Raw genomic sequence first — 26,405 nt, 5'->3', positions numbered from 1 at the left:
GTGTTTTTTTCCTATACTGTGGCTCAGGAAACAAACGTTTGCTGAATGTCAGGACCTGTGACAGATGTTTCGCTTATTTTATTTCACTTGATATTTATAACAATCCCATGGGGCAGATAATGGAAGTTTCCATTCACAGAGAAGGAAACTGAACTGCCAAGTGGCTAAAGAGCTTGCATAAGCCCAGCTTTTAAAGAAGCAAAGTCAGATCGTCCTGCTTGTCAACCCCACGCTCTCTCTGACTGCACTTGCCCGAAAGCCTTTGAATTTGACATGTTTTCTGCAATCTCATGTACAAAAATTCATGAAAGTTGATTGGGAGTTTGAGTATTGCTGATGTCAGACCCGATGCCAGTTGCTGGTGGGTCTTCAGCCTGTCTTAGACATGTGTGTTTCCCTTACGCTCCATCAGTGGGCTGAAATTCCTCTAATGGACCAGCCACCTGGGCTGCTACTCTGATGTTCTGTCTCTCTCACTGGGGCCCCCAGAGAAGCATGGCACGCTGGACGGAAAGCCCGTCCCTTCAGTGTGCAGCCCAGGTCTCTTACAGCCCATGTGTCCTCTTTCAGGACAGCCTGGATGCCATGCTTCAGTGGCTCTTGCATAAACACCACCGGGAGGAAGTCCTCCGGGCAGGGCTGTGCACTGAAGGCGCCCTGCTGCTCCTAGAGATGCTGAAGGCCACCATGAACCAGGTGAGACCCGCTCCCCACATGCTGAGCGGGGTTCTGATGGGAAGACAGGCCCAGAAAAGTCAGCCTTGACCTTTCCCAGCAACTTTCTGGTAGTGCTGATACTCTGCAGGTATTATTCAGAACTTTTGATAGAAGAGGCAAGGCGACAACTTAGGTGCTCAATGGGAAACCCAGCCTTAATGTCCCCAGTGGAGTTTATGTGTTCTTAACCAAAAGACATCTGTTTTCCATTTGTTTAAACATTTGACTTCCTTCACTGGGAGATTTAAGGGCTCCAGTCAAAGGGAACATTTCTGGGCAACTGCTTTGATTTGAGAGCTTCAGGGGCCCTGTGGTCCCTTTCCTTCAGGGGCCTCTTTGCTCAAGAAGCTCACCTCGACCAGGACAGGTGGGCCTCTCATGAGTGACCCATCAGGAAAGACCTGTCTTAGAGAAGACATATGCCGGCCAGCTGCAGACGTGACGTGGACAGCCTTTGATTCAGACCTTCCAGGTCCACCTTGAAGGTGCTGGAGAGGTTGTTTTAGAACTGCAGGAAAAGGCCGTGTGACTTGTGAGCAGGACTGATTGTGGACCAGGGAGCAAGAACACCCATGAAAAGTTTTGGCTTCATTCTATAAACTCTAAAGGCAACTGGAGGTTTGATATGTGTGGAATCCTAATTGCTTCTGTAAAATGAAGCATGGTTACCTTTAAAATAAGAAAAAAAAAGTAGAAGTAAAAATCACCTGAAGCACACCCAACCAGAGATACCCACTGTGAACTTTAGTAGGATATCTTTCAGACACCTAAGAGTATACCATGCCCTTAGGGAATCAGACCACATAAATTCCTGAAAGTGTTGGTCACCCAGTCAGGTCTGACTCTTTGCGACCCCACGGACTGTAATCTGCCAGGCTCCTCTGTCCATGGAATTCTCTAGGCCAGAGCACTGAAGTAGATAGCCATTCCCTTCTCCAGGGGATCTTCCCCATCCAGGGACTGAACCCAGGTCTCCCACATCGCAGGCAGATTCTTTACTGTCTGAGCCACCAGGGAAGCCGCATATTTCTTGTTGTCTTTTTTCCCCCAACATGTTGTTGGAAATCATTTCTATTTGTAGATGGAAATTTGTATTGTTTCTCAGAACATTCGTTGTTATAAAAAGTCAGTAATGAGCTTTCTTGAGCAGACATCTTCTCTTTCTAGTTCGATGGCCTCCTTGGTATAAATTCCAGGATGTGGGATACTGGGCCAAGGAGCACTTCATGTGCTCTCCTTCTCAGGAGGGTCGCAGTAGACGCTATACGTATATATTCCTCTTGACATGCATCCCACAGTCTTGTTCAGATGTGCTTGGCCCAGTCCTCACAGCCTCAAGAGGGAGGGGACATATATATACACTTAGGGCTGATTCATGTTGCTGTATGGTAGAAAGCAACACCATAACACTGTAAAACAATTATCCTCCAGTTAAAAATAAATACTCTTTTAACACGTATTTAGATGATTACATGTTTTTTTTCTTTTAACCAGTTACCGCTGATGAATTATATCAATAGATTTCCTTGCATCCTTGCAAAGATCTCACTTTCTCACTCTGTTCTCTTTCGGCATGCTTCCTTATTCTGCTTGTAAATATTTTATTTATGATTTTGCAGTCATGTTCATAAATGATATTAGGTTTCAGTTTTATTTTTCCACGTGTTGTCAGGTTTCGGTATCAGCATTATGCTAGTTTTATTAAAAAAAGATTCTTTCATTCAAGAAGATGCTAAATCCATGACTCATATTGTTTAAATCATTCCTATGAAACAGCTTCGGCTTGAATTTTTTTCTATTATCACCTTGCTTAGGCTTTTAAATGTCTCCTTGACCTAGTTTAGGTAATTGATATTTTTAAAAAATCTTCACAAGTATTCAGTTTGCATAAATGGTCTCCTTTAATTCATTTAATTTTCTTTGTGATTATTTTCTTCTTCTTCTTCTTCTTAATTTGCAAGTTCATGCTCTTCTTTTACCTTGCCCATCCTATTACTTAAGGAGCTGAAGATTTGCGGATTTATAAATAACAACTTTGAATATATATGTCATTCCCCTTCATTTTTTTCTGGCTAGTTCTAAAATTTTGATATTTGACATCTTCAATTTTGTTGTTTTCTAGAGTTTCTGCAGTTGCAGATTTAAAGAAATTTTTTATTAAAAAAAGAGACCTTTTTGATTCATCTTTTTCAATGTCCATGTAGTTAAACTTTTTAAAAAATTGCTGTTATTTATTTCCAGTTTATTTTTGTCCTAGTCAAAGCAAGTGATCTTTACACTTTCCATCTGTGGGAAATTTATTCATGGCTTTGTTGTAGACCTAATGTGCAGTTAATTTGAGGATAGCTGAAAAAAATTTGTTTTGCCCCATAGAAAGTTTGTTAGGTTTTAAATCAATGCTATTTAGAAAAAGCAAACCAAAGAAAAACATGAAAGCATTTAAAATGAAGAAAATACCTAGTATGCTGACAGAAGTAAAAAACAAGCCCAAACATTCACTTTATGATAGCAGACATAAAACGGTTAACTGTTGTAAAACAGATGTGACCCTTAAACAGTCTTCTGGGATCTAACGAACATATAACAAAAGCGAAGTCAGAGGCAGACTTTGGTTCAGCTGCTGCTGCTGCTGCTAAGTCGCTCAGTCGTGTCCGACTCTGTGCGACCCCATAGACGGCAGCCCACCAGGCTCCCCCATCCCTGGGATTCTCCAGGCAAGAACACTGGAGTGGGTTGCCATTTCCTTCTCCAATGCATGAAAGGGAAAAGTGAAAGTGAAGTCGCTCAGTCCTGTCCGACTCTTCGCGACCCCGTGGACTGCAGCCCACCAGGCTCCTCTGTCTGTGGGATTTTCCAGTGAAGCCACCTGCCAAGAAAGCATCATTTACCAAATATGATAGACAAGCATCAAAAGCTAAAAGGCAAAACTGAAAGGATAAGAGAAGATCAGAAGTAGAATTGTAGTGAATATCTTTCTCAGCTTATCTGTCTTGCTAATAACTTTGCTTTGCTTGCTCTTGTTCCCTTGCCTGGTGGTAACCATGGTTTGCTTGCTTCCTTAAGCTTGGTATCAGTGGAACCCTACAGTATTACCCTTTCACATCTCGCTTCTTTCAGTCAGGGCTTCCCTTGTGGCTCAGCTGATAAAGAATCCACCTGCACTGCAGGAGATCTGGGGTCGATCCCTGGGTTGGGAAGATCCCCCGGAGAAAGGAATGGCTACTCACTCACTCCAGTATTCTGGCCTGGAGAATTCCATGGACTGTATAGTCCATGGGGTCGCAAAGAGTCGGGCATGACTGAGTTCACTCAACACAAGTGGCATTCGCGTGTGTTTTATATGTTTGTAGTTCTTTTTTTTTTTTTTTTTACTGTTCAGTAGTATTTTATTGTGATAATGGATCAGCGTTTATTCCTTCTGGGTTGTTTCCATTTGGAAATATTATGAATAAAGCTGCTATGTACATATCTTTTGATGGACATACACACTTCTTTCTGTTAGAAATATACCCAGCATGAAACTGTGGTTAAGCTGTACACATGATTTGTTTTAGTAGATATTGCCAAATAGTCTCCAAAATGAAGAGTCAATTTACACTCACTAGCTCTTATTCTGGGAAGGTTCTAGTTGCTTCAGGTCCTTGTCGATGTTTAGCATTGTTGGTCTTGCAGACGTTAGCCATTCTGCTGTGTGCAACTCTCCTTGGGAGCAGACAGCATTTTCTTCCTTGTGCAGATGCTGTGGAGGTTAACTCACTCAGGCAGGATCACTGGGCGAGAGCACAGTGGAAACACATGTGTCCGGCATTAATATTTCATTCTGGGGCACCTACTCCCAGGATCCAGCCTGGTGCCTTGCCTAAGTACCTTCAGGGGATGCCTGATCAAATTCTTCCAAAAGTCCAAATCATCTATATCTGACCTTATCTCCCAGCTTCTTCTGTATTTACTCTGTACTCGTCACTGTGAAGGTAAGCTTGAAGCGCTAAAATGTCTCATTTAATTCTCACGACAATCTTAAGAAATAGGTCATATTATTACTAGGAGTCTTGCAATAAGGCGTTTTGTTGAGAGGCTCAGAAAGGAGGTCTTGTCTCTAGATCTCAAGTCCTCTGGCCCCTATGCAGCCCCAAGTCATGCCCGCACGTGCTGCCTCTCATGGAGCGTGTCCTCAGCCCTCGGCAGGTTCTGGAGACGGCGCCTGGGAACGGACGTTCCCGGCCAGCGTGCTGCAGTTCCTCGGCCTCGTGCACAGCACCTACCCCCAGGATCCAGCCTGGCGGGCCCCGGAGTTCCTCCAGACCTTGGCTGCAGTTACCTTCCCCCTGGGAGCCCAGAAGGTAAGACACACCTCTGCCTTGCCCTGATGGGAGCAGGGGTGAGCATCATCACCCTTCAAGGACAAGATGCCTTCACACCCCTCCCCAAATGAAAATGCATTTTAAGTCAACCTGGCCAAAACCCTAAGCAAACAACTCCAGTAGGTTTCCTTCTCTGTATGAGGTCCAGCTTCAGGTCATTTTCGGCTCTGAGATTCAATAAGGCTTTGAGTGGTCAGGAATCTCAGTAATGAGAAATTTGATGGTAGATTAAGTGCAGATCTACGCAGAACACCCACGCATGGAGCGTGAGGAAACCACAGATTCCATTCCAGGAAGGGGAGGGTGGAACTGCCATAGGGCCCCGTCTTCTTTGCAGGACCCTTGTTCTATTTGCAGGCCATGGTGCCTTTCAATCGGAGGGCTTGCTGAGGCCCAGCTGGGAGGGCAGAGGGACCAACTGGGTCTTGAGGAGAAGGTGTCAGTGTCGGGGTAGAGAGGCCACTATGGGAAGAGACATGAGTGAGTTTGAGAGCAAGATCCAGTCCCAGCCGGTCAAGGGGACTCATGAGTGCGGAGCATCTGGGAGCTAAGAGAAGCAAGTGAGGACCAGCGTGAAGGGAGGTGCTGGAGAAGGAAGGGCAGGAATGTGCTCGTTACCTGCCTTGGTGGAATGGAAGCTGAGACCCAAACAAGGAGAGTGAATTATTGATTCCTGTCTGCAGATCAGTAACTATAACCAAAGGAATACATTAGGCATATTGGTAAGTAGAGGATCCAGAAGTCATACCAAGCACAATGAGGGCAAGTAATGTTTGCTCCATAATTATTTGCTAAACGGCCAAGGGGATGAATATGTTCTTTTAGCTAAGCTTTTCTAGAAGTGTATTCATGGTGCCAGCCTCCATCTCCTGAGTCTGGTGCTTCACATCCCCTAACAGGCCCCAGTGCAGGAGGTGTTAAAGGTGGACGTGAGATTCAGGGAGGTGAAGCTCCACTGACCAGCTCCCTCCCGGGTTAGTGGGGCCATGAGACCCATCTCACGAAAGGGTCGAGAGGGTCGAGGAGATGACACAGGTCGCAGCTTACGTGACTCATAGTGACTAAGCCAAGATTTACCCCTCAGTCTCTCACCCTGAAACCCATTTGTTTCCATCAGTCAGTTTAAAATAACAATAAATGACCTAATAAAATTTAAGTGTTTAGTTTTAATAAAAAGACTACCTATAAAGACCAGAAGATTTGCAAAAAGATAAAATGTTTTGATGGGTTAATATCAACTAAAGCAACATACTGGAAAAGTAAGTAAAAAAAAAAAAAAAGATGTAGAAAAGATCAAAGGCAGCACTGGAGGGGGTGGGGGATGGGACCTCTGCCCAGAAGCTAGGTGGCCCCGGCCAGGCAGGGAGGAAGCATGGTTCTACAGACTGCCCCTCACCATTCCCCTCACCTGGAGGAGGACAGGGTCTTAAGTTGGTGGGCTGCCATTCTGAGTTAGGGGCTGCCCACGTCAGCCCCTATGCCTGCCGGGGGCCAGCGTGAGGAATCCCGCCCGTGACAAGGTCATGCGGAAGGAAGCCTGACAAAAAGCAAGGTTGTGATCAGGCTTCAGGGGTCCCCCTGGAATTTCCTGAGCATCCACCCCCAAGACCAGAGTCTGCCTGCTTTACTGTGTTACGCTTTCTACCTACTTTTCCGTCATTAACAGGGGGCTGTCCCCCCACCACCTTTTTCTGGAAAAAATTAGAGCTTTTAGATAATAAATCTGCTGGGCATAATACGAGTGTTTCAATCCAAAAACCCCTCTGATGGCTTTCTAGCCTGCCTGCAGGACTTGTACAGCTGCGCATGTGATTGTTTGAGGCTTCCTGACCACAGGAGGCACAGGAAGCTTAAAACATCCTAGGAATGTAGGAGCTTCCGAGGAGTCAACATCATTAGAACAGGACTGATTAAAGGTTTCATTTGCTGAGCCAATACTTGCTGCCAAATTTTCATATCTTTTATTTGTAGAGATAGTTGGTATATAGAAAAACAGGTAGTAGACCTGGTATTAGCAACATTAGATCTTTGAGTGAAGTACTTTCTTTGTTATAACCCACTGCACCTTTGTTCTACAGGAATGTAACTTTATTTAGTACTTTGAGGGTGATGCAGAGTAAAGAAAAAACACTTCTAGGGAAAAGGAGTTTTCTGGTTGATAGACAGTTATCCAGGAAGAGAGCCATAAAAATGTTAGCAGGCCTCTTGGCCAGAAGATAATGTAAACCACCTGAGACCTTTTGTATACGGGAGGGTATGCAAAAAGAAAGCCTTGTTTGTCTCAGTGAGGGTCAGGACTGCTGCCCCTGCATAACTCTGCATATTCCATCATTTCTTTATGTACAACTTGAGGTATATAAGCTGATTTTGAAAAATAAAGTTTTTGGAGTCTTACACCAATGCTGGGCTTCCCCATGCCGTTCTTTTCTTTTTCTGGCTGAATTCCCATCTGAGGCGTGGAGGCTCGCCATGTCTACTTACTTGTCCCCGCTTCTAAGATCTGTAAGAGAGAGGGCCCAGGGCGGGGCAATCTCCGATATTCAAACGGGCGCCGGCGGCCTAACATAGACGGTGCAAGCTCCTTGTCTGGAACTTTATTGGCTTTCCATGTAACCCAAGTTATTCAGCCTCCTTTTCTCCGCCTAAATTTCCTACTATACCATTTCTTCCTAATCTAATTTTATATTTCTATATTAATAAATAAATAAGTTTCTCCTCACCAATGCCATCCCTGCTTCAAATTTCCCTGGATCCACTGGGGCTGGACCCCGGCATATGCCCACAGGCCAGGCTCGCCATCTGCTGAGTCGGGGTTCCAGCCAGCTCCCTGCCAGTAGCCAGAGAGCATATCCTGACCCAGGGCTCTTCCTCCCCACACTAGGTAGTTCCCATCTGAGGGAGAGCCTGGCCCAAGGTCACCTCCCAGTCTCCCGTGGATGAGACAGGCCCTGGTGCCAGAACTCTCATCCCCACACCCCCTTGCCTCCTTTCAGCTCCGAGTCAGCTCCAAAAGTCCTTTGCTGCACAGAACATGTGACAGACCTGTTTTCATGCAGAAGGCAAGTGGCCACAAGGATTTCCATTTGCTACAATTTCATATAGCATCTTTCCAGCCAAGGCCGCGTGGAGCTAATTAATACAGTCACCACCTCCCTAGGTGCCATTAAATCCATTTTACAGCTTAATTAAGAATGGCTGCATTAATTTTATGAATGAGCCAAGGGAGGTGCCAGCAGATGAACTTGCATGAAAAGCTCATGGGCCAGGAGTCGGGAGTCCCTGGCCGCATGTCCTTGGGTGTATCATCTGGCCTCCTGGCATCTCCATGTCTTCCCAGACGTATCTGGGCCAATGACTCCCATCACATTATTCTCCCAATATTTTTGTAATGTAAAACTGAGAAAGTGAAGACCAAGGACTTCCGGGTCTTGGATATCACACTGGCTCCAGGCCCACTTCTCTTTCCCCCTGAGGGTCAACAGCATCAGAGCCTGGCAGGCAGTAAAGGTGAGGACCCCACAGAAAGGTGGGGGCCAGCTCTCTTGACCGCACACCAGGGCCAGGCATGCCGCAGGCAAGGGTCCTCATCTCATCCTCGCCCGTCTTTGTGTGTTCCTTTCCATCATTACCACTTGACTGATGCGGAGCCATGGCACCGAGGAGGGAACTGCCTTGCCCGGGACACATCCTGGGCTTCCTCGCTGAGTGCTGCTGGTCTCTCTAGCCCTGTGCCCAGCTTCTGCCCACCACAGGTTCAGAAGTCACAGCAGGCCACCTCTGAGCCCGCCTACCTCCTCGGAGCCTCCGTTTCCTTACGTGTTGATGGTTTGATGAGAATCCCACCATGCACGTGTCGGATGTGAGAGTGCTTTGGGGCAGGGCAGGCAACTCATGCTGGTGTTCTCTTGTCTTTGAGGGGGCCGTGAGTGAGTCTGCCCAGAACACCAGCAGCCCCAAGGCCGAGGCTGAAGGTGACAACGCTGTGGAGGGTCTACAGGCTCCTGCTGAGTCACATCCCACCCGGAAGCAGCTGAAGGAGTTCATGCAGCTGCTCTTGAGGGAGTTCTTGCTTGGGGCTCCAAACCCCAAGCAGTGGATGCCCCTGGAGGTTCTCCTGGAGGTGGGTCAGAAAGGGCATCATTCGGGCCTGTGTTGTGGGAACAGACCGGGGAGGGTGTGGGCACCGAGAGGGTCGGGTATGCCCGAAGAGCCCCGAGGGCCCGTCTCCTGAGAGAGCTCACCCAGGCATGTCCATGCCAGCTGGTTGGCGGTCAGCAACGTCTCCAGGGACTGCAGTGATTGGTGGGAGGGAGTCTTTGGGGGACCGCAGTCCCCAGCAGAGGGAGCTCACCAAGCAGCAGGTGGAGAGATGAATGATGGCAGGTCTTAGCCAGGTCCCTAGAAACAGAGTCTGCTGCTGAGCCGCTCAGTCATGTCCGACTCTGTGCGACCCCAGAGACGGCAGCCCACCATCCCTGGGACTCTCCAGGCAAGAACACTGAAGTGGGTTGCCATTTCCTTCTCCAATGCATGAAAGTGAAAAGTGAGAGTGAAGTCGCTCAGTCGTGTCCAACTGTTAGCGACTCCATGGACTGCAGCCTAGCAGGCTTCTCCGCCATGGGATTTTCCAGGCAAGAGTACTGGAGTGGGCTGCCATTGCCTTCTCCGAGAAACAGAGTCTAAGGTGGAGATTTTCTGGAAGTGATATACTGGGGGCAGTGCTCTCAGGAAAGCAGAGAAGGGATGTAGAGGAGGATGAGCGAGAAACTAGGTGGACCTGGCTTCGGAAGTAGCTTGGTTCCAAGGGGAGCTGAGGTGTGCTCTATCCGCGTCCCAGAGTTGCCCCACCTTGAGGTACATGCAAAGTGGTCAATAACTGTTGCCCCCCCACCACCACTTGTCCTGGGAAGTGGGCATTGCCTCCTGGGTGAAGCAACTTGATCAGCAGAGGGCAATGCCCCAGGGAAGGGGCTCTTGTGAGCTGCTGGCTGTGCACATGCCCAGCAGCTGCAGTGTTAGCATACGGACCAGGAGAGGGACTAAGTGGAAATGATGGCCATGGGGCTGGTGTCGAGTTCAGGGTTTGCTTCCAGGCTTCTCCAGACAATGCCACCAGTCAACAGAAGCGGGACTTTCAGTCTGAGATCTTGCTTTCCACCATGGAGATATTTCATGTGATGCGTGGAGGTCATGCATCGACGCTGAGAGGTGAGTGCAGGTGATGACTTATTCCTCCTGGTTTATGACACAAAGCTGCTGAGAGCTGAGTGAGAAGCCACCTCCTGCCAACTGCTGACCCCAGAGCCCTGGAGGAAGCCTAGGCTGCAGGACTGTGGATGCTTTAGGAACCACAGCAAACTGCCTTCCACCTGTCTGCAATAAGAGCTCAGAGACTCTGCCCAGAGACCCCTGGAATGGCCTTCTTACTACTTTCCATGTCACCCCTGCCATTCCTGATTCAATCAGAGCAGAAAGTCCTGTCCTCTGAGCTAACATCAGTTATCCTCTAGCTGCAGTATAAAATTTTCTTCTTATGAGGGGAGTCAAAATGTCCACCTGAATTGAACATTCTTTTGCTCCCCTATGCCTGGGCACAGTAAACAATTCTTAAATGAATGAACCTGGATGAAGATACTGCCATTGCCCCAAAGAAGTTCAAGCTGAAACTTCATTCAGACCATTTGGGTCTGGGGCAGCTATAACTTCCCAACAAGATTGTACGAAAGTCCTTTCCATGGTTCCTGAGCCATGGACTCCTTAGTGACATGACTGGTATCCTGGATTCCTCTTGCCCCATAGTGAGGAGACCCTGACGTTTGGTTTTCCGAGCTGAGTCTGGTAGGGTAGTGGAGTGATAAAAAGTGTAAGCTTGGTAGCCCAGTTCTGAGCGTGGCTCTATGACTGGACGGTGGCGTTACTCCAGGCAGAGTCCGGACCATGTGAGTGAGGAGGACGGTCGTGGGTAACTTAGAGGGTTGTTAGTAAGAATTAACTGAGATGCGTGCATCCATGTCTGAGCACGATGTGTGCTGTGTTGGTGAGCACAGATGGGCGATCTGACCTTACAGCTTCATCCTCTTCCCCACATAACAGCAGGGACTTGGGTCACCATGACAGCCTTCCCATGGCCTCTGCCTTAAATTCTCATCCACTCTTCTTCCAAATGGTCACTGGAAGACGTGCTGCTCCTCACTTGCCCCCTCCCACTTGGTTCATATCACTGATTGTTCAATATCACTTTGAATAAACATGTATTCATTGGGTACCTACAGTGTATAAGATCCCATTTTTGAAGCAATGGTTATACAGATTACAATGAGACGTACAGAGGTGAGTAAGACGTGGCTGGTTCCCAAGAGGAGATTGGAGACTGTTGTGCAAAGAAGGCAATTCAGACGGCTGATTTCTCAGCCTTGGTCTGTCGCCCTCTCCCACCCTCCAGGCAGTAGAGAGCCTCAGCCAGATGCAGAAGCTGCAGCTGCTCCTTCACTTGCCAACATCTCCCACTTCATCCAGAAGCTGGTGGAGAAGCTGTACAGTGGGATGTTCTCAGCAGACCCCAGACACATCCTTCTCTTCATCACAGAGCACATCATGGCGGTAAGAACCTCACACTGGCCGTGGTGGTAAGGTGCCTGCTGAGGAGGTGTCTGTATGACACACTGCTGATTGCTGTCCACTTGGTCCAGACTGACCTGCTGTCCTTCCTGGAAACGGAATCTGAGATGGGCGGGAGGAAGGGGAGGCCCTTTACCACCCAGGTAGTGCTTAGTGGCTGGGTAGCACCCTGCAGTGTTCTCACCTTGGACCACCTGAGATACATCTCAGTGGTTGTAGGGGCCACAGCCTGATGCACGGGTGCCTCAGCTCTGTCCTCGCCTAGAAGCTGCACGCCCGCTTGGGGTTTTTACTGTGAATGTTAGTTTAATCTTTGTTGTTGCTGTTGTTCAGTTGCTAAGTTGTGTCAGACTCTTTGCGACCCTGTGGACTGTAGCATACCAGGCTCCTCTGTCCATTATCTCCTGGAGTTTGCTCAAATTCACATCCGTTGAGACGATGATGCTATCTAACCATCTCAGCCTGTCTCCCCTTTCTCCTTTAGCCTTCAGTCTTTCCCAGCATCAGGGTCTTTTCCAGTTAGTTAGCTCTTCACATCAGGTGGCCAAAGTATTGGATTTCAGCCTAATTATTGTTATTCCTCATCAACAAATGGTCAAAAAGGTCTTTACAGCCAAAGGTTCTACTTCCTTTTCTCCTATAAAATCCAGTTCCGTTTGTCGTGTTTGGGCCTTCCTGAAATTGAAGCCAGAGTCTGTTTTTATCTGGTCCTATTTTTCTTGTATGCGTTCTCTCTCGCTCTCTCTCGATCTACATACATATCCACGCATGGCAATGCATGCCTGCAGACGTGTGCTTATATGTAAATCTGTGTGCACACGTGTACACATTCTTTATTGTATGTGTGTACACATGCACACACACAGATTCATAAAATCTCAGAAGCCAGAGTTGAACTCTGTGTTGGTCCTTGCTGCTTCCCATTTCATTCTGGAAACCTTTCCTGACAAGTGGCCATTCACTTTTTTGTGAGGAGCTCTCTGTGGTGTACGGGAGTTCAAGGCAGCAGGACAGCCGTGATGTTTGGAAAGCACTTTCTCTTGCAAGCTGAGATCTGCCTCCAGAAGCTCGTGCCCGCAGCTCCCGGTGTGTTCCCTGCAGCAGGATCCAGGACAGCCCCTCTCCTTCCTCTTGATCCCTTGTGGAGACAGTGGGACCAGTGCCCCCAGCACCTCCTGCCTGTGGATGCACCTGCATGCTCCGGGTCAGGGCCTCGGCACAGTTCCTGGACTGGTATTCAGTCTGGCTGATGCTCAGTTCTAGGCAACCTGAAAGGAAGGTATTCAGAGGCTTCTTCAGAAATAACTCCAAGAAGGGAGAAATATCCCTTGTCAGCTCCAAGGGGATTAAAATCGGGAGATTGTGTCGAGAATGAGAGCAGCCACCAGGTTCCTGTCTTAGTGAGTTTGGGACTGGGAAACTTAGCAGCAAACATTCATTTCTCAGAGTTCTAGAGGTTGGGAAGTCCAAGGTCAAAGTGCCAGCTGGTCTGCCAGGGCTGTTTTTCTGGTTTTAGGGGTGGTCATCTTCTCATTGTGCCCTCGACATAACAGAGAGAGAGAGCACGCAAGCTCACCTTTCTCTTCCTGTAAGGGCATTAATCCCATCCTGAGGGCTCCATCCTCACGACCTAGTCACCTCCAAGAGATCCCATCTCAGAATACATCCCATCCCATCTCTGAATACATCACATTGCAATACTAGGGCGTCAACACAGGAATTTGAAGGTGGTACTAACAGTCAATCCATAGCAGCTCCCTAGCAGTCAAAGCAAATACTCAGAGCTAACACCAGAGCGTTGGTGCCTCCTGGGGCAGATGCGTGTTCAGCAGGGTGCCAGGCCCCAGGACTCTCGCTGCCCACACCCACCACCCTTCTCTCCTGCTCACCACCTGTGGCTCTCACAACTCTTAACTTCAGTTTGGAAGATGTGACCCATCTCTCAAAGGAGGAGAGGATGGTGATAAAGCATGAGCCCCAAATCCCGCATTTTAAAGTAGCACTTTGTATGAAACTTGCCCTACCTATGAAATTTGAAGCGAGCAATCTGAAAGTAACAAGACCTTCCCAAGCTACTGGAGGATTTTGCACATGGCGTTTGTTCTGTGGATTCTTTTCAATGAAGTCAAACGGAAGGATGGCTTCAATGTTCAGACCACAGATCAGGACCTTCTGCCTCAACCCTCTAAAATCCCTCACATACTGAAGCCCGTGGATATTCGAGCGCACCTCTCCTTTAGAAAATACAGTGGTGAAGAGGATGACTCAAGTGTCTGGTGTAGGTTTTACTCTTGCTGAGCACCTCTCTCTCCCATCTCTCAAACTCTCGGCCTTTTTATCCCTAAAGTGTGACAATCTTAATGTCCACTTCATGGTGGTGTTATGATGTTTAAATGAAGCAATATGTGTAGACAGATGCAAAGAAATGCAAAAATACTTAGCATGGTAACTGGAAGAGCATAACAATCCATGTCTGACAACAAATATTAATAGTTAATAACATGTTTTTAAAACTAGACGCTATTAGCAGCTCGTTCTTGTATACAGAGGGTCGACTTTGTTACATTGGTAACACGGAAATCTCTGGTTCCCCATGGCTGCTTTGCATAATTTGACTGTGGTAAACTTTTAAATTTTATACCTATTTTTGGTAGACTTAAATTCCCTTCATTGGTCACCTGCTTAAATAGAAGATCCAAGGTAGGGGAAGTAGTCCTTTTTTGATTTTAGAAATGTCACGTTTTGGAATACAGAAAGGACTCTGAGACTCCATCATTTTCCTGACTACCTGGGTTGGTGTCTAAACTTCAAAGTGTTCCCAAGTGTGTGTGTGTATGTGTTTCATGATGCAGGTCATCGAGAACATGTGTGTGTGTGTGTGTGTTTCATGACACAGGTCATTGAGAACATGTGTGTGTGTGTGTTTCATGCCGCAGGTCATCGAGAATGCCTCTTCTCAGAAGGACACTGCCATCAGCGCTCTGTACAGCAGTTTAAATAAAGTCATCCTTTACAGCCTCTCCAAGCCCCACCAGTCCCTCTCCGAGTGCCTCAGCCTGCTCAGCACCCTGGGCTTTCTGCAGGAGCACTGGGACCTCCTGTTCGCCACCTATAATTCCAACGCCAGCTTCCTCATGTGCCTCATGCACTGTCTGCTGCTGCTCAGCGCAAGAAGGTTAGAGCTGCTCTCCTCAAATCCCTCTACATGGCGAAGAGACCTCCAAAACCCAAAGGGACTTTATCCTAGAAATTTCAATAATGGGCATTCTCATACACTGGTATTTTTTCATATCCTTGTTTCTCATTTTTGGTTCAATCCACAAACATGTACTGTCTATTCTGCTTGGTTGGGTGATGGGCCCAGAGAAGAGGGTACTTGGACATGAATACCCCCAGGAATTCTGGAGCATGTGGCCCATAGGGAATGTAAGATGTGAACCACCGCACCCTATTTAGAACCAGCTATATGACGTGTGGGATTCCAGCAGAATATAAATACAGGGTTCTTGTTCAAAAATTACTAAGAATTTCAAGATTGCGACAGCAGAGCCCAAACATGGGACCCTTCCGAGTGAGGACCATAAGCAATTGCACGAGCCACAGGCCCATGAAGCTGGCCCTGGCCCCATTCCACAAGGAATGAGATTAATGCCAAGCAAAGGCAGATTTCAGTGTTTCAGGAGTCTGCAAAAAGAAATGATGGGGAAACCCAGAGAGGGAGGAGGGGGCCTGTTGGGAGCATAGATGATATTTAATAAGAGAAATAAAAAGAGTTTTTTTTTCTAGAATCCGTCTGCAAAATATCCATCATGGAAATTGTCATAGATGCTTGCTTTAACTGGATTAGACAAGTTTTTTTTTTTTCTTTTTTCATGTTGATGTGTACTGAGTTTGCAGGATAATTATTTGTAACAAGGAACAATGAAATGATCCCAAAGAAACTGGAGTTCATGATGAACAATCTCTTCTCTACTAGTTATCCAGAAGGATTTGGATTGGAACCCAAGCCTAGAATGACTCCTTATCATCAAGTCTTTCTTTCTCCAAATGAAGAAGTGAGAGGAAAAAGAGGGGACGAATTCCCAAGCTTGAGCGATGGTACGTTTTATTTGTTGTTTGTCTGTGGAGGAGTAGATGGATAGCGCTAATCGCTAGGGTTGCGTTTTTCATTTTTCTCCCCTAAGACAAGGGAGCAAATACTATGAAGAAGATTCTTTGAAGCCAGAAGAGGTCCTAGAAAATGTAATCACGTAGCAAGGTAATGTGGTAGAGAGTAAGATTGGAGTAATCTTTGTATACAAGAAATAGAACGGATGGACGTATGTGTGGATGGGTAAAGGGAAAGTTCCGTGGGACTCGGTGAGACTAAGAACTTGGTATACTAACTAAAGCCTGAGAACTTCTCTGTAAGTTGATTTAACTTCTTATCTGATCTCTTGACTTTTCTTTGGACCACTAGATGTGGAAACGGGTATGCTATCTCACTCAGTTCAAGCTATAACCTAACAGTCTCTCAGCTTTCTTCTCTAGAAAATAGAAATGAAGTAAAGCACCTCATTACTTTATAAGATATTTGGCTTACTGGATTTTATTCTAGGATTTGATAGCATCAAATCAAGTTACAGGGATTGGCAGTGTGAGGGGGGAAGAAAAGGCAGCCAGATCCATGTATCTGAGAAATTTCTCCCTCTTGATCCAGAATGCCTCAGCAGAGCTTCTGCCACATTAGTTGGCTGACTGTGACACTTACCTTGTGATATCTTGTGATGCCAGGTGGAAGGGACAAGGGCCCTTATTTTCTGGGCAGACTTGTGCCCAAAGCCAGTGCTCAAAAATCTTGTGTGTTTAGAGTCTACTCTGCTGCAGTCTTAATTACAACATGAATACTTGCATTCTGGGATTTAACTAGTAGAGTGGACTGAACAATGTCCATTCCCCTGGGGTGAGAAAGACAAGCTATAGAGGCTGGTACTGAAGAGGGAGCCAAGTGACCCCAAATCAGAAGATAGGCACAGTTCAGAGTAGAAGGCTAGGCACAGAGCAGCTACAACTGGCTGGCTTTGCCCATCCCCCTGCAAGTCCTGGGCACGGGACGGGTTGGTAATTGGAAGTATGAACAGAGAGAACTGGCTTGGTGCCTGGGCCCCTGGATCCATCCCCCTGAGGGGCTAACATGAAAGTCAAGGTTCGAAGGAACTGTTTGCGGGGAGCTATTTTGTTACCTAGAGCTTACACAGGGTATCTCTCTGTTTGGTATCTAACAGGCTTGGGGATGGGAGAAAGAGGCTCATTGAGCCCATCAATCATGTTTCCCAGCTCTGGACACGTGAGGCCGGCAGGACTTGGTGGTGGAGATGGGGGAGAGGCCAGGTCACAAGGATGTTGGTAGCTATTATCCTTGTCCTATGGCTCTACATACTGACAGCTTTCTGGCTGGAGCTTGCAAGGCTGAGGTGATGTTCAAGAAAGAGGCACATAAAAGGAACATGATATGCCATCTCCTGGCTTTCTCTGGGGGAAGCACTGAGGCTGCTCTGATTGTGTGATGCACTCTCTCCATTAGTTCAGCACAATATCCAGAAGACCGTACGGATTCTCTGGCAGCAGCTCGTGGCACAGAGGCGGCAGGAACTGGAGGATACCTTCAAAATCGATCTTTCTGTGAAACCTGGAGAGAGTGACGTGAAGATTGAGGAGGTCACCCCGCTCTGGGAAGAGACGATGCTCAAGGCTTGGCAGCATTACCTAGGTCTCTGTCTCCTTGGCTTCAGGGAACAGAACTTCTGAGTCTCAAAGAGCCGGGCTCCCCCGGAGTTCCACTCAGGGCCCAGAGCCTTTTATATCACACCTTCTCTCTCATCCCTCTGGTGGGTGGGATTTACATCACCGAAGCCTCCTAAGTCTTTGCTCAAGGGACTAATGCTGCTTTGCATCTCAGATGAAAGGAAGGCCAGAGGTGCCAAGCAAGCAAGCAGACTCTAGTAATCTCTTAGAGGAAAGGGCCTCCTGTTGGAGCTCTAGCTTGGACTCTGGGACTTAGGGTTTTAGGTCCTGCCCTGATATTCACATATCTGGTTTGAAACCTTGTGCCAAGTCATGCAGTGACCTGGAGTCTCAGGTTTTCAAGTTCCAAGTAAAAGTCTTCATCCCAAAGATATAAACAGCTTTTGCATTCTATCAGTGACTCAACATTTTTACTCTCGTATTAGTCAATGCCATTGTAGGAATGATGTGTTAAGTTTCATTTTAAAGAGGTCATGACTCACAAGTCATGACTCACATACTTGCTTTTAAGTTTCTCAGCATCAAAAAATTCATAATGATTCAAACTTTTAGGCCGGGTTGTTTCCCTTATTGGAGACAGGCATACTGGGCTTGTGCCCCTGGAAGGCCCTTTGAGAGCCAAGCAAGCTATAGAAATCATGTGTGTCTCTCTCTTAACTTCGCCTCTGATGTCTTTGCTTCTCTATCATCAGCATCTGAAAAGAAGGCGCTGGCCAGTCGCTCGAACGTTGGACACCACGGCAAAGTTTCTTCATGGAGCGGCAGCTTGTCCTCAGCCATGAGGCTGATGCCTGGGCGGCAGACCAAGGACTCTGAGTGCAAAGCGGAGGTGAGCCCAGACCCCTTTGCCTTAGAAAACATCAGACATTCGCTTCAAATACCCGTGTGTTATGGCTTCTCTCTCTCGTCCCTGGATAGGAGCTGCTTCCGTGTCCTTCCAAACATTCAGGGGCAATGCCTGTGGCTTCCCAGTAGAGCCTGCATTCAGGGAGTCAGGTCTTAGGTTAGCTTTAGATAGAAGTTAATACGGGCTCTACTTGAGTGCCAAGAGCCGCTGTTCCTTAAGGCGTTAAAACCCAAACCAATACTCCTGCCCACTTGCTTTGAGCCAGGTGTACTACAAGAGCCCTATCCCACCGCTCAGCAGGAGCTGGGTGTGTGGGCGCAGCACAGGGGGCTGAAGCACTGTTGGGGGACACGGTGGTGGGGCCTCTTGACCACATTGGGATGAGCTGTTGGGGGTTTCTCATCCATGTCTCTAAAACTGCATATCAAACCAACCTAAAACTCAGTCATGCCGACATGACTGTGTGTGTGTGTGTGTGTGATCATGCATGCTATGGTAAGGGATCTGAGGCACAGCAGGAGTCAGGGGCGTCTCTAACTCCCCGATGTCTGGGGCCTTAGGTGAGATCATGGGAAAACTCACTTGCACATCTGGGGGTTGCTGCTGGCTCTGGCTGAGACTGTTGACCAGAACACCTACACGTGATTTCTGCATGCGTCTTAAGCTTCCTTACTTCCTAGTGGCTGAGTTTTACATTTCCCTAGTGAGGGAGAAGAAGAGAGAGAAAAATGGAGAAAGGGAGAGAGAAAGGTGGAGGCCCCATTGCCTTTCATTCATTACCCAGCTTTGGAAGCTATGCAACATCACCTCTGCAGTGGCCCTTTTTGGTCCAGACAGGCACAAAACTCTTCCCAGGTTCATGGGGAGGGCAGATAGACTGCCTCCTGGTAGGGAGGTGGCAAGGTTCTGCGAGAGCACATAGGATTGGAAATATTGCCGAGGCCCTCCTTGGAGAACACAGTCTGTCGTATATTCTGATGCTGGGGTCACGGACTTACCTTTAGAGGCAGAAGATAGTCCTTCAATAGCCATAGCCTTAGGATCAAGAGACCTTGGGAAATTCATGTAACTCCTCTGAGTCATTTACCTCCTGACCTCCGCAGTGGGACAAATACCTGTGGGAAACAGTGAGAAGGGGCTCCCAGGGAGTGGGGGAGATGGTTGGCAGATACCTTACACAGTTGGAGCTCTGCCCATATAACTTTGGAGAGTGAGGTTGACTCCACATGTGCTCAGAATCTAGGTCTTGCTGTCACCACGGGTCTGTTATCCACTCTGGTCAATGCCTGATGGGGAGGGCATCATCGCTGGATGCTGGGAGAAGAGAGGAATGAGGGGCTGCCTGCAAGTGCCCAGACCTCCTGGGGAAGGGGAGCTTCTTCTTTCCAAGCTTCAGAAACAGTAGATGTCAGGACAAGCAGAGAAAGCCCAAGATGGAAAGGAAGATGGAAAATGAAATTGACTAGGCTGGCTGTGGGCCCATGAAATTGACTAGGCTGGCTGGGCCCTGGTGTTCAGAGCTGAAGGCAGGCTGTGTCCTCAGTGAATTGGCTTGTGGAAGACACTGCTCATTATATTTGTCTACAGACTTACTGGCTGACTGACTGAGTGAATAACTGAGGTTTCTGTGCCAGCTACACCACACAACTATTTTTAGTCTCATTTTATAGATGTGTGATAAAATCTAAAAAAAAAAAAAAAAAAAAAAAGTCAAGGGCTTTGCAGCCAGGAAGTGGCAGAGTGGAAATAGGATCTTCATTCATGGTCTCTGCACTGCTGAGCACACACTTAGACAATTCCATAACCTCTCAGAGCTTCGATTCCTGGGCTTCAAACCAGAAGTGTGCTCTGCTTCCACTAGAATGGAAGCGCTTGGAATGTGTAAGTGCTTTAGAAGTAGAACAATTTACAAAAATCCAATTTACTTTATAGCTCAAGGCGAAGACCATCCCGCCTGTGGTTCAGCTGCCCCACCCTCGGAAGCAGGACCATCCCTGCTTGTGCCCAAGCACTTGCTCCTCACCAGTGTCGTTTGTAGCAGCAAGGGTCCAGCCCCTCTTCCCTGGGCTTCTCTGAAGCTTCTAACTCCTTGACCAAGTTAGTGGTCGCTGTCCCCAGGAGGACAGGTTAGTCTGGCTGGGCAGCTGGGGAAGTGACGACTGGGCCACTGTGTTTTATGGGAACCCCGGCACTATTGAAACTACCTGCCTCTTGCCAGGTCACTGCCACTAGCACAGCTTAGCACCTCTAAGTCCTAGGGAGGTCTGCTGAGAACAGCCCACCTGAAAGAAGCTTGAGTAGACAGCAGTGTTTGGAGCCATGTCAGTTTACAGATGACTTATATAATAGCAGTTTGCTTTTGGCTCACATGGAGAGACCTGAAAGGAAGAATATTTGAAGCTGGCTTTGTCTTTGGTGAAGGCAAACTGCTGAAGATGTCTTCTACAGCAGCTGAGGTCTCAGCCATCCTTTCGTTCACTCCACAAGTTTTTATTGAGTGCTTATTCAGTACTCTGCTCTAAGTACCGAGATTACAGAAGGAGAAGCCAGCATATTTTCTGCTTCTAAGGAGACTGCATTCTAGTAGGTGAAGATAGACGAAAAGAAGATAAGTAAGTTTGTAATGTTGGGGTGCTAACTGCAATAAGGAAAAATGGAGCAGTAAGTGGGGTAGGGTGAAGAGAGAGGTGCTGGGCCACTTGGATGGAGGTGGCCAGAAGTCTTCTCTGGTGGGGAGGTGTGAGAGCAGAGAAATAAGGAAAGATAGGAGCCTTGTGACCCTGGGAAAGAATGGTCAGGCAGGGAGGACCACCAGGCAAAGGCACCGAGGCAGGAGTGTGTTGGAGGTCCTAGCAGTGTGGCTGGACTGCAGTGGGGGCCAGAGAGCCTCAGGGTACATGTCCCTCAGCTGTTAGTACCAGGAAGGACTGTGCTTTTCCGCAGCAACTTATAAAAAGGAAAACTTCTGACACGGTTATGTTTTCCTCTTTCATTTGGGCACTTGGAAGCCAGAGAGATAAGCATGGCCCAACTGGGGTAACCGCACATGCCCAGTGGGGTAAATTTTTGCAAACACATGTACAAGCCACGCATGTATTTGCATACACTTCTTGGTTGAGCCCATTTTACCTCCAGCCTATCTTTTCTCTAGCTTTTTCTGTCTTGTGGAATTTTGAAAGACAAATCATTTTTGAAACAAAGGGGACCCTGCTTTAATTTAAAAAGAGTAACTGAATCTTTGCTGAGCAGCATCTCTTACCAGTAACTCAGTCTGGGATGGGTACAGTGCCTGGCAGTACGTGGAAGGTTCTTAAAGGATGTATGGGGAGCTGCCTCGGGCTCTCCCTCCTGTCTGTGGGAAGCAACTTGCCAGCCTGTAGAGCCCACATCCGTCACCCCTCCATGCTAGATGCCTTTGTTGCTAACAGAAGGCGCAACTTCTCAGGTATGTATGTACACTGAGATGCCATCGGGTAAGAACACAACTATTTGCCCTGGGGTCTGTTTAATTATTTTTAAAAATTAATTTTGATTATTACAGCTGATTACACCTCAGTGAGCAATGTAATTGATATTTTCTAATGTATCCCAAGGAACATTTTGTACAGCACGCATTTTGTTGTTGAAGGTTAAAGACTCCGTTATTGGTTTTTCCCTAAATATGCCCACATCATTAGTCCCTCCAGTGAGAAGGTCGCCATCTGGAAAAAGCAGCATGGAGACATTATTCAGGCACAAGTGCATGAAATTGGTGTTTCTGCGTCTTCTGTCTCTCTTCTGGAAAGAAGAGGCTTGTAATTAAAGGAGCTGGGTTTGGAGGAAACATTATTCATTTGGTGTTATTCCTTATCATGTCAGCAGCTGACAGCTCTAGAGCACTGATAAATTGTTTCTTGGAGGGAGACACACAGCGTCCGATTCCTGATGCCTTTTACCTAGCTTCACTTTCAGTAGGAAATGCTCGCTTCTTGGCAGGTGAGCTGAACTTTGAGGCAAGACTGATATGATAGATGGTATTTCTTCTTTTTCTCCCCCTGACCTCCATCACAGTCCCTTCTGGGATCAGAATGTGAAGTCATGGTCTCTACCAGGGTGAAGGCTATGGGCCTAAGTGTATAGGACAGAGGTTGGGACCCTGGGTTCCCTTGAGGTCACCAAAGGCCAACTGAGGGTGCCCAGGAAGTCACTTTATTATGCCTCTCTCAGCTCGGGGAGATCAGAGGGCACACTCTGGCCAGCCATCCCTCTTCACAGCAGGTGACTCCGGTCACCTGCTCAGCTTCAGCCTTTCTTGTTTAAAAATAGGTTGGGAAAACACCAACAACAAATGTTGGCTTCCTAGTCTTGGCAGACACAGCTTGTTATGGGAAATTAGGTGACGGGTCGACGGGGATTCTGTGTACTATCTTTACTGCTTTTCTGTGGATCCAAAATTATTCCAAAACATAAAGTATGCCATCTTCTGTTTTTGTGTGTTTTTTTAAGCATCAGCAAAGAGAAAGTGGGCACATGGAGCATGGGAGCTGGAAGTCAGGTGGGAAGGGGTTGTGAGGGTGAGTGGGTGTGAGGAGGGGGATGGGCATGGAGGCAGATCGGGGGGCACTGGGGAAGCAGGAGAATGGCATATTTCGGTTTGTATAGGTTGTGTTGGAGTTTAGGACCCTTGGGAGAAGGGACAGGCTGGGGCTGTAGTGTCATTCACAGGGGAGATGTTGGAGGCTGCAAAGTCAGTGGCTGCAGCAGTGGAAACCAAAGAATACGCAAGGGAAATTGTTTAACCATGACCGGGGTTAGCAAAACAAAATGAAGGGCCACGGAAGATGGGTCCTAGCTCCAGGCCTCCTGAGTCAGCCAGGAGGATGGAATGCACCCACGGGTGGGAGGCGTGGGAGGTGTGTGATCCAGACGTTTCCTGGCGCTCTGCGGAGGAGGGGAAGGAACAAACCAGGGGATGAGCAGGTGGATGTTGGGGGCCAATTCTATCCCATAAGGAGGTGGGAGCCCCTCTGGGTGGACGCAGGCCCCTGACCTGTGTCTTGTTCGGCAAAACACGAGCTGGATTTCACCCCACTGACCTCCGGTGATTAACTGTACCCGTGTGGACAGATGTCCCATGCAGGGGCCACGTACACCTCACCTGAGCAAACTTAGAAGGTTTATAGTGAAGCAAAAGGGTGGAGAAGAGCTGGGCTTGTGTCTGCCACATTTCCCTGGTTTTGGTGATAGCTGAGCAAGTTTTCAGCTGCTGTTTCCAAAGTCTTATATTAAAATGCTGACATGACCCACGGAGGGAAGCTAGGGCCCTATTAGAATTAACAGAGAAGAGTGAGAACTCCCTGAGAGCCAGAGAAGGGCACACTGCGGTGGCTAAAACACCAGAGACAAGTTTTTCGCAAGAATTTGGGTCTGCCCTGGCAAGGACACGAAAGCACTAAGCATTTACTCCAAGGGCCCATGAGGTCTTCTGAAGGCTGCCCTGTGGGTGAGCCCCTGCCCACCCAGACGCAGCAGAGTTTCCTGCAAAACCAGCAGTGCCCATGCCTGGGGCCTTGATGGTCTCTGAGGCTGGTCACTTGTGTGGGTAGGATGACCATGGTCCTGCCGCTAGCTACTTCCCTGAATGTGTGCCCGGGTCCACTACATCCCATCCCCGGCCACGGAGCAGCCCTGCCCCTGGTGGAGGAGGGGATGCTGGCTGAGACCAGCAATGGGGTGATAGCTCGGCTAAAAGCAGTCTTGACTCAGGTCTCTAGCAAGGAAAATGACATTTGTGACCATCCCTCTGCGAATGTTACCCGTTTTCCTTTTTAAAAATCACTGTGGAAATTTTCAAACAGATATCTAAGTAGAGAAAACAAAAAAATGAATCCACATGTCTCTATTCATCCCTTAACTTCCACGATTTTCAATTCCTGGCCAAGCTCATCTCTTCACTATCCCCGCTCACTTTCTCCCTCTGCCCAGAATAATTCTGAAGCAACCTCCCAGACATCATATCATTTCGTGTGTAAATGTTCCTTTATGCTTAGTTTTTCTCTAAAGAAATCGTGATGCCCAAAGTAAAAGTGCAGAAAAGAAGGAAGGGGGCAGGATGGAAAGCTTGAGTGGTCGCTCTGGGAGTGATCAAGCCGCTCTCAGTCTTGCTTTCTGGCATGTTTGCCTTTGTCTCCTGCTGCTGAGAAGTTTCAGTCTTGCTGATGCTGAAGGCACCGCGAGCCTCTGTTTCAGGAAGGAGGGTGAGGTCTGATGGGACACAACGTTTTCCGGTTTAGTGTTTTGGCTCTTTCGTGTCCAGGGGTGAACAGCCCTTGAGGTTGAAGCCTCAGATTTCACTCACCTGTGAAATGGATCATAAGGCAGGAGCGCCCCAGTGCTGGGAAGAACTTTCTGATAATAGCAAAGAATGGGCTTTGAAATGACGGAGAAGTTAAGTGGTGGAGTCCGGGGGACCAGCCAAGGAAGTCAAAAAGCAATGATGGAATCAGAAGTTAGAATTCCCAGAGATGTTCTACTGTAAATGAATTATGCCATAGTCTGCAGGCCAGAGTATTTCAGAAAGAGTAAGTTTATTAAGAACAAAGAGCAGAAATAAAGAGGGCGCCGCGAGCATAGCAGGCAGACCTCCTAACACGCCAGGGAGAGCCGACTGTTAGAACAGCAGGCTGGCTCAAGGGAGAGCGAGCCTGTTTTTATGGCCTCAAGACCAAGAAAATTCCTGCTGGAAGGATGTCTTTAGGTGATTGGACGGGTTTTTCCCTAATATGGGGTCAGGGAGCTGGATGGTTTAGATCAGGGGGGCTCACGGCAACGGTTGCTACGGGGGTTAAGTCAGTTCCCGAGATGACCTTGGTGTGGGGCTCCGCATCTGTGTCCTCAGCACGAGGCCTTGCACCTGTGACCTTCGTATAAGGCTCCACAAATTGTAGACAAAAGTCTTTAAGAGGGAGTGTGCGCGTGTGCGTGCCCAGTCGCTCAGTCCTGCCCGTTCTTTGTGACCTCGTGGACCATAGCTCCCCAGGTTCCTCTGTCCAAGGGATCCTCCAGGCAAGAATACTAGAGTGGATTGCCATTTCCTATTCCAGGGAGTCTTCCCGACCCAGGAATCAAGCCCATGTCTCCTGTGTCTCCTGCATTGGCAGGTGGGTTCTTCACCACTGCAACACCTAGGAAGCCTCTTAATAGGGTGTAGGAAATTTTAAAAATCGGAAATTCAGAAGGTTCTCATGGGGACTATTTTTACTTAAACTTGTCATAAATTCAACAAGATGTTCATGGGCAGGAGGAAAAGGACTTTTCCAGGAGATGAATGTGCCTTTAAAGAGATGTGGGGAGCCTAAACGTGGCTCCCCAGGCGGTGCAGCCATGAAGAGTCTGCCCTGCTGGTGCAGGAGGTGTAAGAGACGCGGGTTCCGTCCCTGGGTCGGGAAGATCCCCCGGAGAAGGAAATGGCAACCCACTCCAGTATCCTTGCCTGGAGGATCCCATGGACAGAGGAGCCTGGCGGGCTACGGTCCATAGCATCACAAAGAGTCAGACACGACTGAAGTGACTTAGCACAGCACAGCTTAAATTTGAGGGAAAATGAAGACACGTGAGGACTTCTGAAAGTGAAGGAGTGAGAGAACCCAGAGATTGGTGAGGTCTTGATAATACATTCTCCTGGTGGGGCAGGAGGGCAGAAAGATAGCCTGTGTCAGCACATCGGTGGAGGAATGGGCTGGGGGAACTAGCCCCTGAAACCATGGAGAAGAGGAGGCCTGCAGACACAAGCTTCATGAGCAATCACAGTTGCTCGTAAGCCCTGCAATGCTCAGTAGGGGAGAAGCCTTGTGAGCCAGCAGTTAAACGGGACTCTGTTAGAGGATGGAGAAGGCGATGGCACCCCACTCCAGTATTCACTTTTCACTTTTACGCATTGGAGAAGGCAATGGCACCCACGTACTCTTGCCTGGAAAATCCCATGGGTGGAGGAGCCTGGTGGGCTGCAGTCCATGGGGTTGCGAAGAGTCGGACACAACTGAGCGACTTCACTTTCGCTTTTCACTTTCATGCATTGGAGAAGGAAATGGCAACCCACT

The 26,405-nt window shown here is 48.0% G+C and overlaps 1 protein-coding gene across 1 annotated transcript in view; it reads left to right on the top strand.

Annotated features, from left to right (window-relative positions):
• The window catches only part of WDFY4 (WDFY family member 4), a 253,777-nt gene that overhangs the window by 110,872 nt on the left and 116,500 nt on the right, over positions 1-26,405 (top strand). Inside the window, exons 31-39 of the mRNA XM_005699347.3 lie at positions 571-696; positions 4,893-5,057; positions 8,995-9,198; positions 10,172-10,286; positions 11,521-11,678; positions 14,633-14,871; positions 15,673-15,794; positions 17,260-17,445; positions 18,173-18,309. Coding sequence (XP_005699404.2) covers positions 571-696; positions 4,893-5,057; positions 8,995-9,198; positions 10,172-10,286; positions 11,521-11,678; positions 14,633-14,871; positions 15,673-15,794; positions 17,260-17,445; positions 18,173-18,309 — 1,452 coding nt within the window. The remainder of the gene's footprint in view (positions 1-570; positions 697-4,892; positions 5,058-8,994; positions 9,199-10,171; positions 10,287-11,520; positions 11,679-14,632; positions 14,872-15,672; positions 15,795-17,259; positions 17,446-18,172; positions 18,310-26,405) is intronic.

The sequence above is a fragment of the Capra hircus genome, chromosome 28 (genome assembly GCF_001704415.2).
Source record: "Capra hircus breed San Clemente chromosome 28, ASM170441v1, whole genome shotgun sequence".
In the NCBI taxonomy this organism is placed as follows: Eukaryota; Metazoa; Chordata; class Mammalia; order Artiodactyla; family Bovidae; genus Capra; species Capra hircus.
This window is presented reverse-complemented; position numbering and strand designations above follow the sequence as displayed.